The 19053-nt window shown below is 29.1% G+C and overlaps 1 protein-coding gene across 2 annotated transcripts; it reads right to left on the bottom strand.

Annotated features, from left to right (window-relative positions):
* Window positions 1–204: 204 nt before the first annotated feature.
* LOC109789185 (putative LRR receptor-like serine/threonine-protein kinase At1g53430) lies at window positions 205–12096 on the bottom strand. Of its 2 annotated transcripts, none has more exons than XM_083065550.1 (24): window positions 11803–12096; window positions 8761–8944; window positions 7761–7832; window positions 7463–7534; window positions 7025–7096; window positions 6874–6945; window positions 6629–6700; window positions 6475–6546; window positions 6285–6356; window positions 5917–6021; window positions 5754–5825; window positions 4771–4842; window positions 4586–4651; window positions 4382–4441; window positions 4266–4304; window positions 4140–4186; window positions 3211–3581; window positions 2885–3080; window positions 2415–2552; window positions 1987–2099; window positions 1669–1879; window positions 1348–1585; window positions 1052–1202; window positions 205–802 (listed from the first exon to the last, which is right to left on the bottom strand). In XM_083065550.1, exons 1-24 carry the CDS (start codon window positions 11924–11926, stop codon window positions 389–391), a joined length of 3105 nt encoding a protein of 1034 aa, XP_082921676.1. In that variant the 5' UTR covers window positions 11927–12096; the 3' UTR covers window positions 205–388. The 2 variants fall into 2 exon arrangements, with proteins under 2 accessions (XP_082921676.1, XP_020203672.1); XM_020348083.3 differs by having other exon boundaries at window positions 5917–5988; window positions 11803–12095.
* Window positions 12097–19053: the final 6957 nt, after the last annotated feature.

The following is a 19053-nucleotide window of genomic DNA, read 5'->3' as shown; positions in this document are numbered from 1 at the left end:
TTCAAAATTGTAACCATACATACCTCAATCATCCAAGTCTAACAAAAAATAACATCCGCCCAAAATCATGTATTTATTGTTTTATATGATATAAATTGAACCTTATTTAGCTATAACCATGGAGGTCATTTAATGCCTAAGAAAGCAAGGCAGTTGGGGTGGAACTCAAATTGAATGCCATTAACATAAGATTAACACATGAAATGCCTTAAAACCTCCATATATATTAAACAACGAAAAATCTTCTATACACTTGAAATTTGATGTTTGACTTCAACACCAAATTTTTGTATGTATGCTGCTATAACTCTGATTCTCTGAATGGTTACTATTTATATCCTTTACACAAGAATTTGAGTTCAATGAGTCAACTTCCCCAACTAGGAAATCACACGTCATTGGAACTTGGAACAAGTTTATTGGTTGAAGAATAATCGATTATACTTGGAATAGATAAGGAGGAGTCAGCCCATGGTCCCCCCATTGATTTGCTTCTTTGCTCTATACTATCTTGTGAGTATGCAGAAGAAATATGACTTTGGCTGTCTTGTGATAACATCTCAAAGGCTTTGAATCTTACATCTTGTGCACTGTCACTGCGTTTGATTATTGGTGCTTGAATTGGAGTTTTTCCTTCAAGCATGCTCACTACCGATGACATAGGTGGTCTAAGTGTGGGAGAAGGATTGGTGCACAATAGTGCCAAATGAAGCATTCTCATTACCTCTTCTTTGGAGTACTTTGAACCAAGGCTTGGATCCACCAACTCCAGAAGGTTTCCTTGCTCTTGGAGAACATAGGCCTTCAAATAGATGCAACATATAGTATTAGAAATTCAACCAAACCATAACACTAGGAAACAAGAAAAGAAAGCATAATATAAGTAAAGAGAAGTATAATAATGTCTACTTTTATTTAATGTATAAAATTATCTTCAATCCTTATTATAGTAGGAGATTAATGGGATGAAAACTTGGATATGGATGAAAAAGGAAAAACATTTTGAAAATATTGAAATATAATAAAAAAGCCTCACAAAAGTGTCACTTACCCAATCTAAGAGATATACAAACTCTTCCTTTGGCCTATAATTTGTGTTGCTCTTTCCACTAACAATCTCTAAAGCTACAACTCCAAAACTATATACATCTGCTTTGTCGGTCAAGTAACCACGCATGGCATATTCAGGAGCCATGTAACCACTGATAAGAGAACATTCAGTACCCTTGTGTCAGTGATTTCACAAAACAATGAAATATATGGATTTCTATGTTTAATTAAATGAATATAACTGCAAGCAACAGATATATTGTGATTAAGTTTAGGCTGCTATGGCATAGTACTAACATTGTCCCAGCTATTCTTGTGCTGATATGTGTATTCTCTTCTTCATCAAGTTTGGCTAAACCAAAGTCAGATATCTTGGCATTGAGATGCTTATCCAGTAACACATTGGTTGCCTTAATATCCCTATGTACTATTTTCAACCTTGACTCCTCATGAAGATAAGCTAATCCCCTTGCAATCCCCACACAAATCCTCATTCTTGTGGACCAGTTCAAGTGCATCCTCTGTTCTTCTTTACCTACAAAAGAAGAGTTAATATTTTCAGTTAGATTTTAACTCGGTAGGGGTACACACAACAAAAGATGCGCATGAGACATTTACCAAAAAGTGCACGAGCAAGACTATTGTTCTCCATGTATTCATATACTAGCAGCAACTGGTTTCCTTCAATGCAACAGCCATAAAGTTTCACAAGATTTGGATGCTGCAAAGCAGATATCATGCCTATTTCGTTGATGAATTCCCGATTTCCTTGCTTTGATTTCGAGGAGAGTTGCTTAACAGCAATCACAGCACCATCTGACAGTACACCCTGTGAATAGCAATGTCCTTTAGTGCCATGTTCTCATTTATAAAAATAGTGCTTTAATTTCAAAGCCTTCATAATGCTTAAGATAATAATAATGTATCCAAAGATACCTTGTATACTGGTCCAAAACCTCCTTCACCTATCTTATTTGCTGGATCAAAGTTATCAGTAGCAGCTTTAATTTGTCTTAAACTGAAATAACCTGTTTTCAGACCTAGAAGTTCTGCAACAAGGTAGATGTAGGTACTCAGATTAAAAAAAACTTATAAATTAAAAAGAAAAAGAAATCAGAAATCGGAGAATTCTTTTTATGAGAAACCAACTGTTAACGTAAAATTACCATAATTTGGATCTTTGCAGTAAATTTTATGTTGTTGTATGATCTAATATTAATAGTTAGATAAAAGTCATACCTATTACTACATTATAAGATTATGATAGAAGTATATTCATCATGTTTGACTTCAAACCAATCTGAACCTTGTATTCCAAATCATAAGGGCAGAAACTGCCTGCTTAATTTGGACTTAAATCTTACCTTGGTCTGTTTGATCTTTCCTACAAAGGAAACCCATCTTCCAAAGAGCAAAGAGTATCAATATGACAATCGCACATGCCCCAGCCACAATTCCAACAGTTGTTCGAGTAGTCAGCCCATGTCTAATAACTTTAAAGTCTACAACAAAGTGGAAATGCTTACAGAACATGAAAAGACAAAGAGTTTGTTTGGATAAGCTTCTTTAGAAGCATTTCAAGGAGAGCTAAATAAGAAGAAAAACTGAAATAAGCTTTTCTATAAGCTAAGACTAGCTTATGCATGAGTTAAAAATAAAATTTTGAAGAAGTTAATAGAAAAGAACTTCTATAATTAACTTATGCATAAACTAATTTTAGCTTATTTCATTTTTCCTTCATATTTTTCTTTCTTATAAGTATTTTTGGATAAGTTTATGTAAACAGAGCCAAGGTATTTAATTTAGAGGAAACTAATATTTGAAAACTACTTACTTGGGGTCACAGTGATGGCAGATATAAGAGGTCCATATACACCTCTTATAGGCATGGCATTAGTTCCTTTCCCTGCCCATGCTAATTGGATTTCCAAGGTGTTGTTATCGACATCCACTTTAAACTCCTTAGTGATTCCTTTACCAACTCCACCAGCTTCTTGCACAATATTAAAATCTTTCAAATACTTAATACCCTGTCAATACACAGTAATGTAGATATCTACCTTCAGAACTCTTGTTTTATCGGGAGAACCAGATATAAAATACGAGTAAAACTTTAGAAGGAATAAAAAGTAACAACAAATTGTTTGCTTCATTACTCACTTGAATTGAAATATCAAATACACGCTTCCCAAGGCTGCTGAAGTTATGGTCATTAGAGAACACTATCTCAGCAAAATGAAGTTTCACTTTATAATTGCCGTTCAGCATGCAAAGGCCATAGTAATTAAGATACACAGGGGCCATGCGGGCTGTTTGGTAGTATTCAGGGCCATTAATATTCAAAGAAAACTGATTTTTTGCTACATAATCAGCTTTTTCATTTCCTAGATATACTCCGGTGCTACTATAAGCCCATTTGCCACTATCACTAGCAACAAAGTTTGAAATGCCACGTAGACTGGGGTCTGCTTCATATTCATTGCCCTCAGACTTTATTGCAGATCCTCCACAGTTTATGAACAGTGAATGAACTGCAGGGACATGGTGTAAGTGAACCACATATTAAAAAAAAAAAACACTTAAAATATGATTTTATTAATATTAGGTAAATTTATTTTGATTCTTCAAATTAAAAATTGATTTTTTCTGTAATTTTTTAAAAAATATTATTGTCACCCTTCTGCTTAAATATCGTTAACAAATATGTCAAATATTATCACACAAAATTTATCTATTAGTCTTCTATTTAAAAGAAATATTATATTAAAAATTTAAAATCAACTAATTCTTATTAGCCGTCTCAATTTGTTACTTTTAGTCATGTTACTAGTGACTTAAGGAGTTAAAACAAGAATTTTTGAAATTAGAAAGATTAATTTGAGAATTCAAAAATATATTTATATTAAATTCAAGAGACTAAAAACATATTTTATTAAAAATGAATAACTTATGGAAAAGTAGGAAAAAAATAAAATAAAAAAAAATTCTCTCACTCATGTTTCTTCAAAATGAAACAATCATAATTTCATTTACAAAGGCATTATAGTTTATGAAAACATGATCGATTTTCTGAGTCTAGAGACACTCACACCGGGGTTTTCCTGAGCAAGGTAGGTTCCTCTTCAAACAAGATAATCTACAATATAGAAAGTTAGTTTCAACAGATGATTCAAAGCTGATGTAGAATTAAAACTAGAACACAAGAAGGAACATACGAAGTGTTTGCTGAGGGAGAGTGGCTGGAAGCTATATTCCTGTTCAATAATAATACCATAATTAGTAATGATATAGATGAAATGCTTAAATAATTTTTAAACAATAAGAAGCTTACACATCCAAAATCTGGCAACTAGATGCAGAAGTCTCTGTGAAATTGTTCAAAGATAAATCACTGAAAGAACACAGAGTGAGATTAAATTTCATAATTCAATGAGTGCTCAAGACTAAGCATAAGAATAGTATAAGCTAAATTTCAACAAGTGAGCCTAAAGTATGCAATTAAAGCGGTGGAAAAAATTCAAGGAAATATGCTTACACATTCTGTTTTAAGTTCACTATCCAATCAGGAATTCGTCCGCTTAGAGAATTGTTAGTCAGAAAGCTGCATCCATCATGAACATATGTCTCATTATATCACTGAGGAAAATTAATTAAGAAAAAGTAACCAGCATTCTTGAGATCAAATTATTTGCAGGAAGTAGAATAAAAATGTTCACTTACAAGTAATTCAATTTTCCCAAGTCTTGAAATGAATCTGGGATTGGACCAGTCAGCCTGTTGGAGCTCAGATCTCTGAAAGGATAAAAGAGATGATTACTATGATGAAGTAATAGCACATGCCATAGCAAAATTCTAACAAGAGAATGTAAGGAGAGGTAATTTCAAGTTTCCAATAATTTTTTAATATCTTTCTCTTTGCTGCCATTTTGGAACACTGTATTGCTGATAATTTGCTAAGATGATGCATACTAAAATTTATACACACATCCTAGTTTTTGTACACTATCATTCTACTGGTTCAACTAACCAACTAACCAACAAATCTCAATCACCTAAAAGAACATGTCCCCATTTGTAATGATTTTGGTTCAATGGTTCAAAAGTAGCTTTTCAAACACTATACAAACAGCTGAAGAGTATCTAAAAATAAGTCTTGAAAAATATTTATAACTTTGAAGATAATAAAGGAATCAAAGTAGTGACTTCTAAATCCTTAATTTTGTGATGATTTAACTTCTCTCATTAACCATTGTGATACCAAATTCCTTTACCAAAGGTGTCTAGCTCAGTTGGTTGAACAGTGAGCATGAATTGTTGTAACTTCTTTCATACCAAGTTCAATTCCTATGGATTAAAAACAGAACTGAGATTTCTTTACTACTATACTAGCATTTCAGTGAGGGCCAGATAAGAGAAATATATCAAGCAGACTCACATGTCTCTTGTTTTTATGTGTTTGAAAAATAAAATTAAGTGTGGGCTTGCTTGCACGTCCAAGATGTGTTTGTGTGATGAGATTTTGACGTCCAAATATTGGAAAGACGCATAAGCTAGATTTTTTTGCTTCTTAATTGTCGTGGAATGGATCTTACCTTGTAGGCGTTAAACCAAACATGTAAATAGATAATAATGAGATTGGTAAACAAGTAGATAAAACAACTTAAAGCATATATAGCCAGTAATATACCCTTGATGAAACTTACAGAATTTTTAAGTTTTCTATTTCTCCAATGTAGCTTGGAATTGGACCAGTGATTAAGCAATTTCTCAATTCCCTGGGTTACAGAAATAAATATAAATCAAATGATAAAAGCCTGAGTGAATTATATTGTTCTTCAGGTAAAAGCAGGGATGGTTTCAACTCACAGTCTTATCAAGAGTTTCAAATTCTTCAGATTAGGAAATGTCATAGTTGGTCCCTTCAAATCAGATATTCTCCTGATATATAAATGCTTAATCAATGAAAAGTTCCTATATAGCGACCCAAAAATATAAAGTAAATTTTAAGAGAGATATATATTTTTTTTAAATAACAAAGATATATGTTGTCTTTTTGCAAACATAGGAGACCATTTTACTTTATAAAAACTAATAACAATATTTTTTTTGTCGGTAGATCTAAAACTTAAGCTTTAGCAACTTTATCCTTGAGCAGAACTTGATTGAAAATTGCATTCCTAAAATGCAGACAAAATGTAATAATCTGGAATTTCTTAAAAGGAGAAACTACTCACAATTCTGTCAAACTTGTCAAGTCAGATATGATAGAAGGAATTGGGCCCTCCAAGGATGTGCCCTGCAAATCCCTACCAAAAGAAAATTTTCTCAGATAATACAATGCAAGTTAAGCATGATATGATAGTAAAATATTATTTCATTCTTCAACATAGAAGATGTTATGGATGAATCAAGATTGGGACTCACAATCTATCAAGTTTGGTCCAATTCCCAATAAAACTAGGTATCTTCCCAGATAAACTGCTCCCATCTATCCTACTGCAGAAAATGTTGTGTTATTTCACAATTCAACAAAGACATAAAATGAGGAAAAGAAATTGTATCACATCATGTCACTCACAACTGAGCGAGATTCTTTAGTTTTCCATATGCTTCTGGTATTGTCCCTGTGAAATTATTTGAAGAAAGAAGTCTGCAGATTCATTTAGATAAAAAAGTGAGAAAAAAAAAGGAGGTAGACATGCATGAGTAAACAGTATGAAATATTGAAATTGTAGATAATTTGTGCATCAAAGAGACAAATTAATGATTGAAATTGATAATGTACTCCAAATAAAGTTACTAAAATGAAATAAATGGTCTCACAATTTCTCCAAGTTTTTCATATTTCCAAGCTTCGGGGGAAGAGTTCCCTCAAGTTGATTATCTTCTAAGTTCCTGTGAACATGGATTACAAATATATTTATTCCACCTCCAATGTTAATCAATTAACATCATAGTTTTCTCAAACGCTTACAGTTCTTGCAGACTAGCCATATCACCAATTTCTGGGGGAATTGAACCAGTAAGTCGATTTCCCAAAAGTGATCTGAAACAAGGTAACAATTGTGCATTGAAGATTTGAATTATGTTACATGGCAAATCGTACAAACCCCACTTGGGAAAAAAAAAATAATAACTCAATGCACTATTAATCTATTAGTATAAAAGTTTTTTATGCCGTCATCCAGTTATAGGTTGTTTAATATATTAAGACACTTCTGTGGTGATGATTTCTAATTAGTTGTATGTGTGAAAAACTAAAAATCTGTATACTTACCATGTATGAAAATTAAACTCGGTAAAAATAGAAAACCACTCTCAATCTCAGTTAACAAATGAAGAAAATGCCTCACAGTTACAAACAGAGCAAGCAAGATAAAAAAACAAAGATGCAAAGGTAGTGATGACTTACAGAGTGACAAGTGAAGAGAGGCGTCCAAGACTTTTTGGAATTGAGCCATTGAGATAATTCCGAGTGAGATCACTGCTCAGTATAAAAGTTTCAGTTATTTCTATGTAGATTCCTTTGCATTTGGTGAAGTTAATAATGTTTCACTTTCATATGAAAGAACTAGAATGCATACTAATGTTATGTCAATTCACCTATAACAATTAAGTTTATGGTTAATCTATATTCAATATCTTTTGACAGTGACAACATTGTGAACATGCATGAAAAGTAAGAGAGAAAAAGAATTTATAAAACTTACAGTATTTTCAGATGAGTTAGATTTCCAAATTCATCGGGTAATGGTCCAGATACATTGATACCCTTGAGTGCACTATCATAACCAATTTTTTGAATTAGAATTCTCAAATGAATATTCTTCAAAGAAAAATACTATCCACATTCATTCTAACACTCACTTGCTAATAATACTTTCTATTATTTGTTGAAAATAAAAAAAATTTAGTAGTCTTGTTACTAAATCAGAAGAAACTTCCTACTTTCGACCTTAATTATAAGCAACAAATTAAATTTTTCTTTACTCTTAATTATAAGCAATAGTCATTAATTTTTTAAGTAATTTAGGTTAAATTTCTTATATACCTTTTATTTATTATTAACCTTATTTCTTATTATGTATGTATTCACTTATAACTAACATTAAATACACTAATCCCTTAATAAAGGGTGTACTTAAAATAAAACTTAAATTTATGATAGAATAAATTAAAAGTAACCTTATTAATTACTTTTCTTTATCTTGATTATTTGCCTTAAGATACTTGTAATTAGAATAAGAAATAATATTAAATAAGATGTGAAATTCACAAAATGTAATTTTCAATAAACTGATTTTTTATTTATTTATTTATTTATTTAAAAGGAGTGTTACAGTCCACTCTAGTAAAGAGGTTATGAGTAAAAATTTCATTAGTTCATCATAAAAAAAGAGTTAATTACTTATATACTGTCAGTGTAAAGTTTTTTTTATATTGACAACTAATTTATATATTTTAATTGTACTATGTCACTGTAAACACATTTATTTTTAACAGTAATATGACACCATTAAAAAATATAATTAATTACCAGTATAAAAAAATTTTACACTAGCAGTATATAAGTGATTAACTCTAAAAAGAAATTCATTTGTTTTCTCTAACTCTCCCAGAACCCTATTGTCTATTGGTGTCACCGTGAATAACAACTTATGTCCAAGTTGCATATAGTAAGTAGCAAGAGAGGGTATGAAAAATGGTTACATGGATGTCACATGGCAAATGGTGTTATTGTTGAAAGTGCAATCACACGTGACATTCCTTATGATTTGATCCTGATCCCTTGATATTTTCCTGTTATCAAATCCTCCACCACCGTTGCAGGAACGTTCTGTAACTTTCCAATTCACGTTCTCTAGCTTCTCTGATATTGCTCCTAGTAATTTCACTGCAAAGGAAAATTAAATAGTTTAGGCTACATGCATCTCGTATTTGTCTTAATTTAATCAAACTTTCTTTGAAATAAAATATGAAAGTGCTTCACATCACATGAGACAATTAATTTAATCAAACTTCTTAAAATATACAAAAGAATGTCAAAGTGCTTCTTCACATCACATGGGAGTGGGACAAGTGGGATTAACCACTGATTAACATAAATCCAAGAGATAATCTCGTAGCCTCCCAAACAAATCTTTCTGACATCACCATAATCAATCTAGGAGTACTAAATATTAGTAAAAACAAACATTTATGTCTTAACCATCCCCATCCCAAATATTTTTATTTAAGTAATTTAAAAATTATTAGGCCAATTTTAAGAGAATCTATAACTTCTTTCAAAAGAAGATCGGATGTCAAACTATATTCCCTCTGTTTTCTATTATTAAAAAACAAAAACACATATTTTGTTGTTAATTATAAACAAATTTTCACTATTTTTATTTCATTTAGTAATACTCTTTCTAAAAAAAATTTTCTTTAATGCATGATATGTCAATTGCACTACTTCTTTTGATAATTGTAATAAAGACAAATTTTTTTTAAATATTATAAATTAATAAAATCTAATGTATATAACTAATTTTTTTAATATTGTAAAATCACTTTTTTATTTTTATTTATTTATTTATTTTTTACTTATAAGTAAATTCCAACCATGTCAATTTTAGTAAATTCTAGATTGTGACCTACTCATTTTAACAAGAAAACACTCTAGCAAAGTCAAAAGCTTTAGTTAGTAAACATATGCATTGGCTCATATGTTGCAATTCTAGTCAATATATATAGCCTTAACAATTTGAGCACGATGCTACCTTTTTATTCATAATTTGACCAATAAGTCATACATGGCGGACAATATAATATGAGAAATTGAACTTTTTCCATGAAAAAAATAAATAAATTATATATATATATATATTCCAAATTGTCAAAGCTTCTCAAATGAACCCCGTGAAGCATCTTAGTCCTATTAAATCAATATTATTATAACAACCGTCAATAATACACATAACAAACATGATCGACGTGACGTCCACAATAAACATAATTAAACCTTAAGATGAAGAATCGTGTGGTTTAAGGGATACTAATCATATGACACATTATTGCATTGACAAGTAATGCCATGTTTATCCTAAGGAGAAAAGAACATTTAGAGCGTATTGACACAAAATTTGACTAGCATATACCTAACTCTATCACAATTTACTTCACTTTTCTTTATTTTCTCCTATGGCTGCCACGATTTTTATGTGCCAAATAGTATGTTTAGTCTCTTTCGCGTGTGAAATGTGAATAGAATTGCGAAATGTTATTGCTACTAATTAATGCACATGGTGGTAAAAGTGTCATTTCTCTATTAATTATTGGCATGCTAATTAATTAATAACTAGTGGTGGCACAGTTTCAGCCTGTGGAACATCTCTGTCACTACTCAAAGGTGAAAGAAATAAAATTAAATCATGTGTTGGGAGAAGCTATTGTTTTGCCCTAAAAGGATAAAATTCTAGAAAATTTAAAATTCGATCTGCCACACTTTCTTTGACTTGCACACATCTAGACAACAATCACATGCATGTTATATTACCAATTTTCCCTCACTTATTTAGCAATTTTCAAACTTGTAGCTTGCTCAACAGCTGTAATATTATGTGTTGTACATATATTTCAGCCTTAAATTATAAATATATGTCCTATCTCAACTGCATGATCCATCTATTATAAAAGCAATTGCAAACAAGGGTCTCCTTAATAATAAGATAAATATCGAATAAATAAAATAAAAAATATGCTCCCCCTTTGTAAAGAATTAAAAATAATAATGTGGCCCCTCTTGTACTTTACAGACGAGGCAACCTCACATCACGTAGTAATGAGTAATTGTCGTGATTACATTGGATACCAAAACATTCCAAAAATCACGACAGTGTCAAAATAAAAATAAATAATAAAAAAAAAATCCAGAATCCAGGTACAAATCCCTTGTTTAATGAGAGGAAAGAAAACCCAGATTCAAGTCCCTAAGTTTCAATGAAAGGAAAGAAAATAAACATAAGAGAAATCATGGATAACGATAATTTTCTTTCTCTTTTCTGTTTCAATTAAAATTTCAATTTTTTTAATCCTTCTCACTTTCAACCGGAGCCAAAATAATCCTAGAAAATTAAAAAAGTATGATGAAGAATGATTAATTAAAGTATGATGAAGAATCTAGCATTGCTAATAAGAATTCATAGATCAAAGAAACCAAACAGATATATTTTTAATTTTTTTAGCAAGTTAGAAACACAACCTCCTCCAAAACAAAACTACATAAATGTTAATGGAAGAGAGGGATCAGGAAAAAGAAGAAGAAGAAGAAACATGGACATTGGGGATTTCCTTATGGATCTTTTAACAGAATACCATTAGGATGTTTGGTTTGGCTTCACTTTTACCAAAATCAGTTTAGATATTTTCTACTTCGAAAACAAAGTAACACATAATTGTTTCAATTTTTTTTCAAGGTGCCACCATAATTTTAAATCTCCCACCACCAATCCAAACAAACCACAAGTAGCCATGCAAGTTGATGAACCAAATAGTGGAAGTTGGGTTTGGAGCACAAGTGAGAAAGGTTGGAAGTTTGTAAAGTAAAAGGCAGTTTCACTTTTTCAAAGAGAAGCGAAACAAAAGGGCCAGTTTGGGAAGTTACAAAAGAGTTTCCAAAATTCACACGTTGTAGCAATCAATCAAACATAGTGATATTAACACACACACACACACAAAAATCATGGTAAGAGTAAAATGGAAAGTGCATACCTTCTTCTTGTGGAATGGGTTGAGCGTTGGATCCAAAGTGTTGAAAGCAATTCATGAAAGCCAAGGACACGAAGATGAAGAACATGGAAACATCTTTGGAGCTTGTCATCACAAACCGCATCATGGTTCTGCGGTTGAGGATCACGACCACCTTAACTATTGTTAATATTGCTTTTGTTTTGAAACGGAGAGTTTTGGAATGCGATGGAAAAACGACAAGAAGAATAAACGAGACAAAGGGAAAGAGATAAGAAAATAAGGAGAGTTGGTAGGATTATTTGTTGGAGGGAAAGGGCATAAGAAACTTTTAACGGGGTTTGCTTAATATTAAACTAGCAGAAAAAAGATACTTTCTACGTTATATTAAAAGAAAAAAGTAATTCTTTTTTATAAATATTTATAGTAGTTTTAGAATAAAATAGAAAAAAAAAATGAAAAGTTACTCATAAAAAAAGGTAGTTTTAGAAAGTTATGGAAATTAAATAAAGGATAAAATAATTTATGTAAAATAGAAGCTAAAAATAGTTATTGAAAGTGATATTCTTTATATATTAACATAAGAAAAGAAAAAAATAATTATTTTTATAAATAATTATAGTAGTTTTAGAATAAAATAGAAAAAAGGAAAAAAAATAAAAAGTTACTCATAAGAAAAAATAGTCTTAGAGAGTTATGAAATATAAACTAAAGATAAAAATGGAAACTAAAAGTAGTTATTAAAAGTGATATCCTCTTTATATATTAGTATTTATATATTAGCATAGAAAACAGAAAAAAAATAATTATTTTTATAAATAATTATAGTAGTTTTAGAATAATAAAAAAATGAGAAATTACTCATAAGAAAAGGTAGTTTTAGAGAGTTATGAAAAATAAACAAAGGATAAAATGATCCATGTAAAAATGAAAATCAAAAGTAATTATTAAAAGTAGTATCTCCTTTATATATTAGTATAGATATAGTGAGAAAAGTAAGTGAAAAATAAAATAAAATGGTACATTGAAAAAAAGGAGTTTTTTTTACAAAGACCACGTGTATTTTTTCTTCTAATAGAAAGTAATCCTATAAAAAATAAAAAGCAAGTACTTCAATTAGTAGTATATGTTTATTATAGATAGATAAATTCTTTATTATTTAAATAAAGGAAAAGAGAAACTTTGTTTTAGTAAATAAAATAATAAATAAAAAATTGAGATGGTGAAAATTATATAATAGTGATGGTTAATTAAAGGATTTGAGTAATTTTTAGAGCGAAATTTATATAAAAAAAATATTTAAAAAATCAGTAATTCACAGAATAATCATAAGAGTAAATTTAGACACAAAAACAGGTAAAAAAAATGTTCATTCTTTTATATATAGTATAATATAAATATAGATATATAGTATATAAATATAATGATAAGAAACTTCATTAAAAAGAAAATATATACATTTCCCCCCGTAAATGCATGTGTTTTATTCATTTGAATTTATAATTACCACACAGATAGTCATTCTTGATATTTCCATCATAACTACTTTCAAAATCATCTTAAGACTAATTTTTAATTAGTTAATTATATAAAAAAATTTATATTAATAATATATAATAATTAAATTCTATTTATTTTGGGTTACAGTTTCAGGTTCAAAATTTTTGCATATTTTTTCCTATAATTATTCTATAACTAGAAGAAAAATGAAAGAAAAAATAAAAAATAAATAAATGATGTAAGAATTATATACGAATAAAAATAAAAAATGTAATTATTTATTAATGTAAATAAATGTATAGTGTGCTAATTATTTAAAATAATTAATAAAAATTTATTAATTAGTGTTACTATATATATAATTATTTATGATTTGGTAATAATATAAAATATTTAAAATGATTTTTAATTAAATTAAAATATATTGTAAGAATAATATAACTCGCTCTGTCGTTTGTATGCCATCAGTTTCAAACAATTTTTTTTTATTACTACAACTTTAGGCTAAACGACCATTTTTAGGAGCACTTTTACAAACTATTTATCAAAATGAGGTTGTTTTGAAATACACCTTTGGGGCTATTTTCTACGGTGTTGCTATGGGCCATAGCGACACCATTGACACGTGGCAATTTTGGGACTGATTATAAGCCATGAACGCCATATTAGTAGAGTCGCTGAAACTGCTGGAGTCTCAAAAGAAATCGCTATAGCCTATAGCGACTCAATTCGGCTAAAACTGAAGTCGCTATAGCCTATAACAACACATTTATATAAATAATATAAAAAATATATTAATATAAATTTAAAAATATAAAAAATTATGTGAAGAAAAAATGAATAAAAATAACGTAATATAAGAAAAATAAAAAATAAATTTTGTTAAAAAATAATAATTAAATTATAAAATAATAATTGAAAAAAATTAAAAGTGGGGCGCTATGGCCCATAGCGCCACCTAGGCGCTATGGCTCATAGCGCCGGTTTTAAAATTATATCTATTATTTTATAAATATAAAATTTGATAAATAATTTATAAAAAAATTTCGGATAAAAGCGAAAAAAAGAATTGAAATAAGAAAAAATATAATTTTTTAAAAATTTAGTAATATAATGTGAAAATATTTATAAAAAAAAAATGGGGCGCTATGGCCCATAGCGGCACTGAGGCGCTATGGCCCATAGCGCCGATTTTAAAATTATATCTATTATTTTATAAATATAAAATTTGATAAATAATTTATAAAAAAAATTCGGATAAAATATAGATTTATATTAAATTGATAATATAAATAAAGAAGTGGAAAAAATAAATTAAGTATATAATTTAAAAAAAAAAACATTAAAATGAGTGGCGCTATGGCCTATAGCGACACAGTGTCGCTATAGCCCATAACGCCACCAGTAGTGGTTGAAAAATTTAAATGTTGGTTGTCATGTGTCAATTTACCGCGGTTGTGGCCAATGGTAAGTTGACACGTGGCAATCAACATTTAAATTTTTCAACCACCACTGGTGGCGCTATGGGCTATAGCGACACTGTGTCGCTATAGGCCATAGCGCCACTCATTTTAACGTTTTTTTTTTTTAAATTATATACTTAATTTATCTTTTTCACTTCTTAATTTATATTATCAATTTAATATAAATCTATATTTTATCCAAAATTTTTTTATAAATTATTTATCAAATTTTATATTTATAAAATAATAGATATAATTTTAAAACCAGCGCTATGGGCCATAGCGCCTCAGTGCTGCTATGGGCCATAGCGCCTCATTTTTTTTCCTTTTTAAAATATTTTCACATTATATTACTAAATTTTTAAAAATTATATTTTTTCTTATTTCAATTCTTTTTTTGGCTTTTATCTGAATTTTTTTTATAAATTATTTATCAAATTTTATATTTATAAAATAATAGATATAATTTTAAAACCGGCACTATGGGCCATAGCGCCTAGGTGGCGCTATGGGCCATAGCGCCCCACTTTTATTTTTTTCAATTATTATTTTATAGTTTAATTATTATTTTTTAACAAAAATTATTTTTTATTTTTCTTATATTACGTTATTTTTATTCATTTTTTTCTTCACATAATTTTTTATATTTTTAAATTTATATTAATATATTTTTTATATTATTTATATAAATGTGTTGTTATAGGCTATAGCGACTTCAGTTTTAGCCGGATTGAGTCGCTATAGGCTATAGCGACTTCTTTTGAGACTCTAGCAGCTACAGCGACTCTACTAATATGACATTCATGGTTTATAATCAGACCCAAAATTGTCACGTGTCAATGGTGTCGCTATGGCCCATAGCGACACCGTAGAAAACAGTCCCAAAAGTGTAATATGTTTCAAAACAACCACATTTTAATAAATAATTTGTAAAAGTGCTCTAAAATGGTCGTTTAGCCACAACTTTACAATCACTTAGTACCACAACTTCTATATCCTTTAACAATTATCTATAACTGTAATATTTGATATATAGGGTAACTATTTTATCCTTGAGATTAAAAAATAGGACCTATTCTTCATGTAATAATAAAGGATAAAAAGGAAAAAATTAAAATGTGTACACAAAAGCCTAAAATGTGCCTTTATCTATTGTTAATTATTTGTTATAGATTAGAGAATAAAAATATTGATTATTTATTTTTTTTAGAAAAAGATAATGATTATTTATAGCAACTTAAATTTTTTTTATTATTAATTATTTGGTAGATTGCAATTAAAAAAACTTATGAAAGTCCCTTAAATAATCAATATTACACATTGTGATAACAAAAATTTACATAAATCAAAATTAGAATTAAATTTTTCCCACATTGTTAACCTCTAATAATTTTCCAAGGAAAACAAACTTCTATATTCTGTTTGATATGGTACAGAAAAAGTGACAGAGAAGAAAAGAATTTAGAATTTATATTAAAACAATGGAAAAAAAACGAATTAATTTTAAAAAAATCAATATTCTTTCTTTCTCTCTTTCTATTTTTTCCTCAACTAAATAAAAAAAGAAAAAAGTCATGATCCATATTTCTTTTTCTTTTCTATTTTCCCTCCTTTCATCCAAGCATTCCATTAATGTAAAGAGAAATCAAACTTTGATTTGTTTCTTAGTGAATAAAGTATTCTTCATACTTACTTAGTTGTACGCCTTTGTCAACAGTCAATTTAGTTTTACTTTTAAGAGACGCCACACTTCTATTCTAACAAAGTAGGCTTTGCCATACAGCTCAAGTTGTTTAACTTTAAATGAAACAACAATTGCTGGTTTTTGACCATTTGGGTTCCGATTTTGAAATTTTAATTTCAATGAATATAATTAGAATTGGTTTAAAATTTCGTACAAATTCAAACTCAATTCTATTGTGTAAATATAAGATCAAAATTCAAAAATAAAATTAATTACAAATCAATCTATTTTTATAGTACTAATTGAAAGATAGAGTTATCTCTCATACTTATAATACTTGAATATACATGTCATAAGATCTTAGTTATCGGTCAAGCAACACTACTAACATCCAACTACACCAGGGTAGCTTAAAAGATTAGCATCATTATCACCAAAATGGTCTCAAACAAGCTCCAACTCCAACCTATCCTTGCTCTGATTGCATACTAAGTATGATCATCGTAGTCCAATTACATAAAAAAACATGTAAGGATAAGTTAATATTCAAAATAATCAATATACAAATAGACCCTACTATACCATCAACATAATCAACTCAACTTATTCAACGCATTACAATATATTCTTCAACTTGAGCAACATATAACAGTACAACTCAACATAGCATGTGAACAAGATACCAACATATATCATGCACAACTTATCATTCAAATTGCACAATACCAAAACATGGCATATACATCATATAGCTCAACAACTAGACCAAATAGGCACAACAATTAATTTCATATGCACAAAAAATCAATTACATGCATTATCACACATTTCAACTACGAAGATCTCCTATAACATGTGTGAGCAGTCTTATTAGTTTGATCCTATTGAACCAATACAACCAATTTGGATACTAACTCATAACAACATGATTTCTTATATTTTTCTACTTAAACTATAAAGTCTAGTATTCTTGTCGAGGTAGAACAATTTGGATATGATTCTACCATGACATTAACTTGCATCACTAAGTCTCTTATGGGATTAGCTCACCGACTACCCTCCAACTACTACGTCCTTCCAGTACTCTGTTAGGGACTAATCACCCAATATTGTACCTTACTCAATTGGTTACTTTATACATGTATGTCTCGACTTGACTCACATACTATATCAACTAAGGCCTTAGAGAAGACTCAACAATCCACTTTAGGCGTCAAATTTCCAAAGAAAGGTTTTCAACAACTAGGCTCGTAAAGCTCCACAAAAATATTCTCATAATGAGATACCCACTTTTAAAACAACCTCTCCTTTATTCCTAAGTCAATCAACTCAATACAATTGCATACCTTAAGCATCCTCAACATAGCTACTCAACACGATATAACATACAACTCATGTTATACTCCAACAATTTAATCAACTACATACATCAATGTATAAATAATTAGCATCATACAACAACATACAACATATAAGTTCTCCTACTACTCATACAATGTTCAACACTTAGCCAAAAAATTAGCACATTGTAAATACGCAACCTAGGCCGACACCATTCTTTTGTGCTTAATGTCATTGAGGCAGAGAACTCTCAGCTCGCCCATGCCTATCGCCACTTAACTTGCATCTAACGTGGATGAGGTAGAGAGCTTTTGTTGCCTTCACACCTAGCGTGACAATTCATGTAACATCCCAAAATTTATAAAATGGTTAATTATTATTATATTTATGAAAATTATTTTCCTATAATTATTAATTAATAAAATAGAATAATCTAATATTCATAATTTTATTATTATTATTATTAATTTAAAACAAACTCTTAAATTTTAGTTTGTATATTTAAAATGAATAGGTAAATACTAGTAGGCTATTTTTATTTATATTTAGTAAACTAAATATATATATATATATATATATATATATATAAATATATATAATATCCAAATAATTATAATATCTTATTATAATTAGATAACAAAACAATAGACATATAAAATGGAATGGCTCAATGGTTTGTGCAGTTATACATAGAGACTATAAGGTACATGACTACCAATGCTATAATAATGTGCAGTTACGTGACTGTGCTGTGCAATGGCAAAGTTACGTGAGCATTTACATTTAAGGGGGAGGAGAACCTTATCTCTTTAAAATTTTATATACTATTATGTATATTTATTTATGTTATTTTTTATGTATATTTATTTAGTGGGGTGTTCCTAACCTCATTTATTTGCTTAATCTATGATTATTTTTATCCATATTAATTATTAAGGTGTTCATATTTTATATTGATTGTCATTTTTATTTATATTATTGGTGTTCTTAATATATTCTTTTTTACGTAAATATATTTATTGTAAATATATTTATAATCAACTATGATATAGTTGTGATATCTTGGACTCGTCTTGTTATTTCTTCACATATTTATGAAGATAAATATTGTTCTATGGCCATAGAAGATAAAGTTTGAATTATTTGTAGCTGAATGTTTGACCTTGGGGATTTAAATGAGTAAGAAATGAAGGTGAAATATCCTATTGTTGGTTAAAGTGAAATATCCTTTTATTGGTTGATATTATGATGATGCTCATTTATCCTGACTAGTCACTACAAGTATAA

The sequence above is a fragment of the Cajanus cajan genome, chromosome 10, assembly GCF_000230855.2.
Source record: "Cajanus cajan strain Asha chromosome 10, NIPB_CcT2T_4, whole genome shotgun sequence".
Lineage (NCBI taxonomy): Eukaryota > Viridiplantae > Streptophyta > Magnoliopsida > Fabales > Fabaceae > Cajanus > Cajanus cajan.
This window is presented reverse-complemented; position numbering and strand designations above follow the sequence as displayed.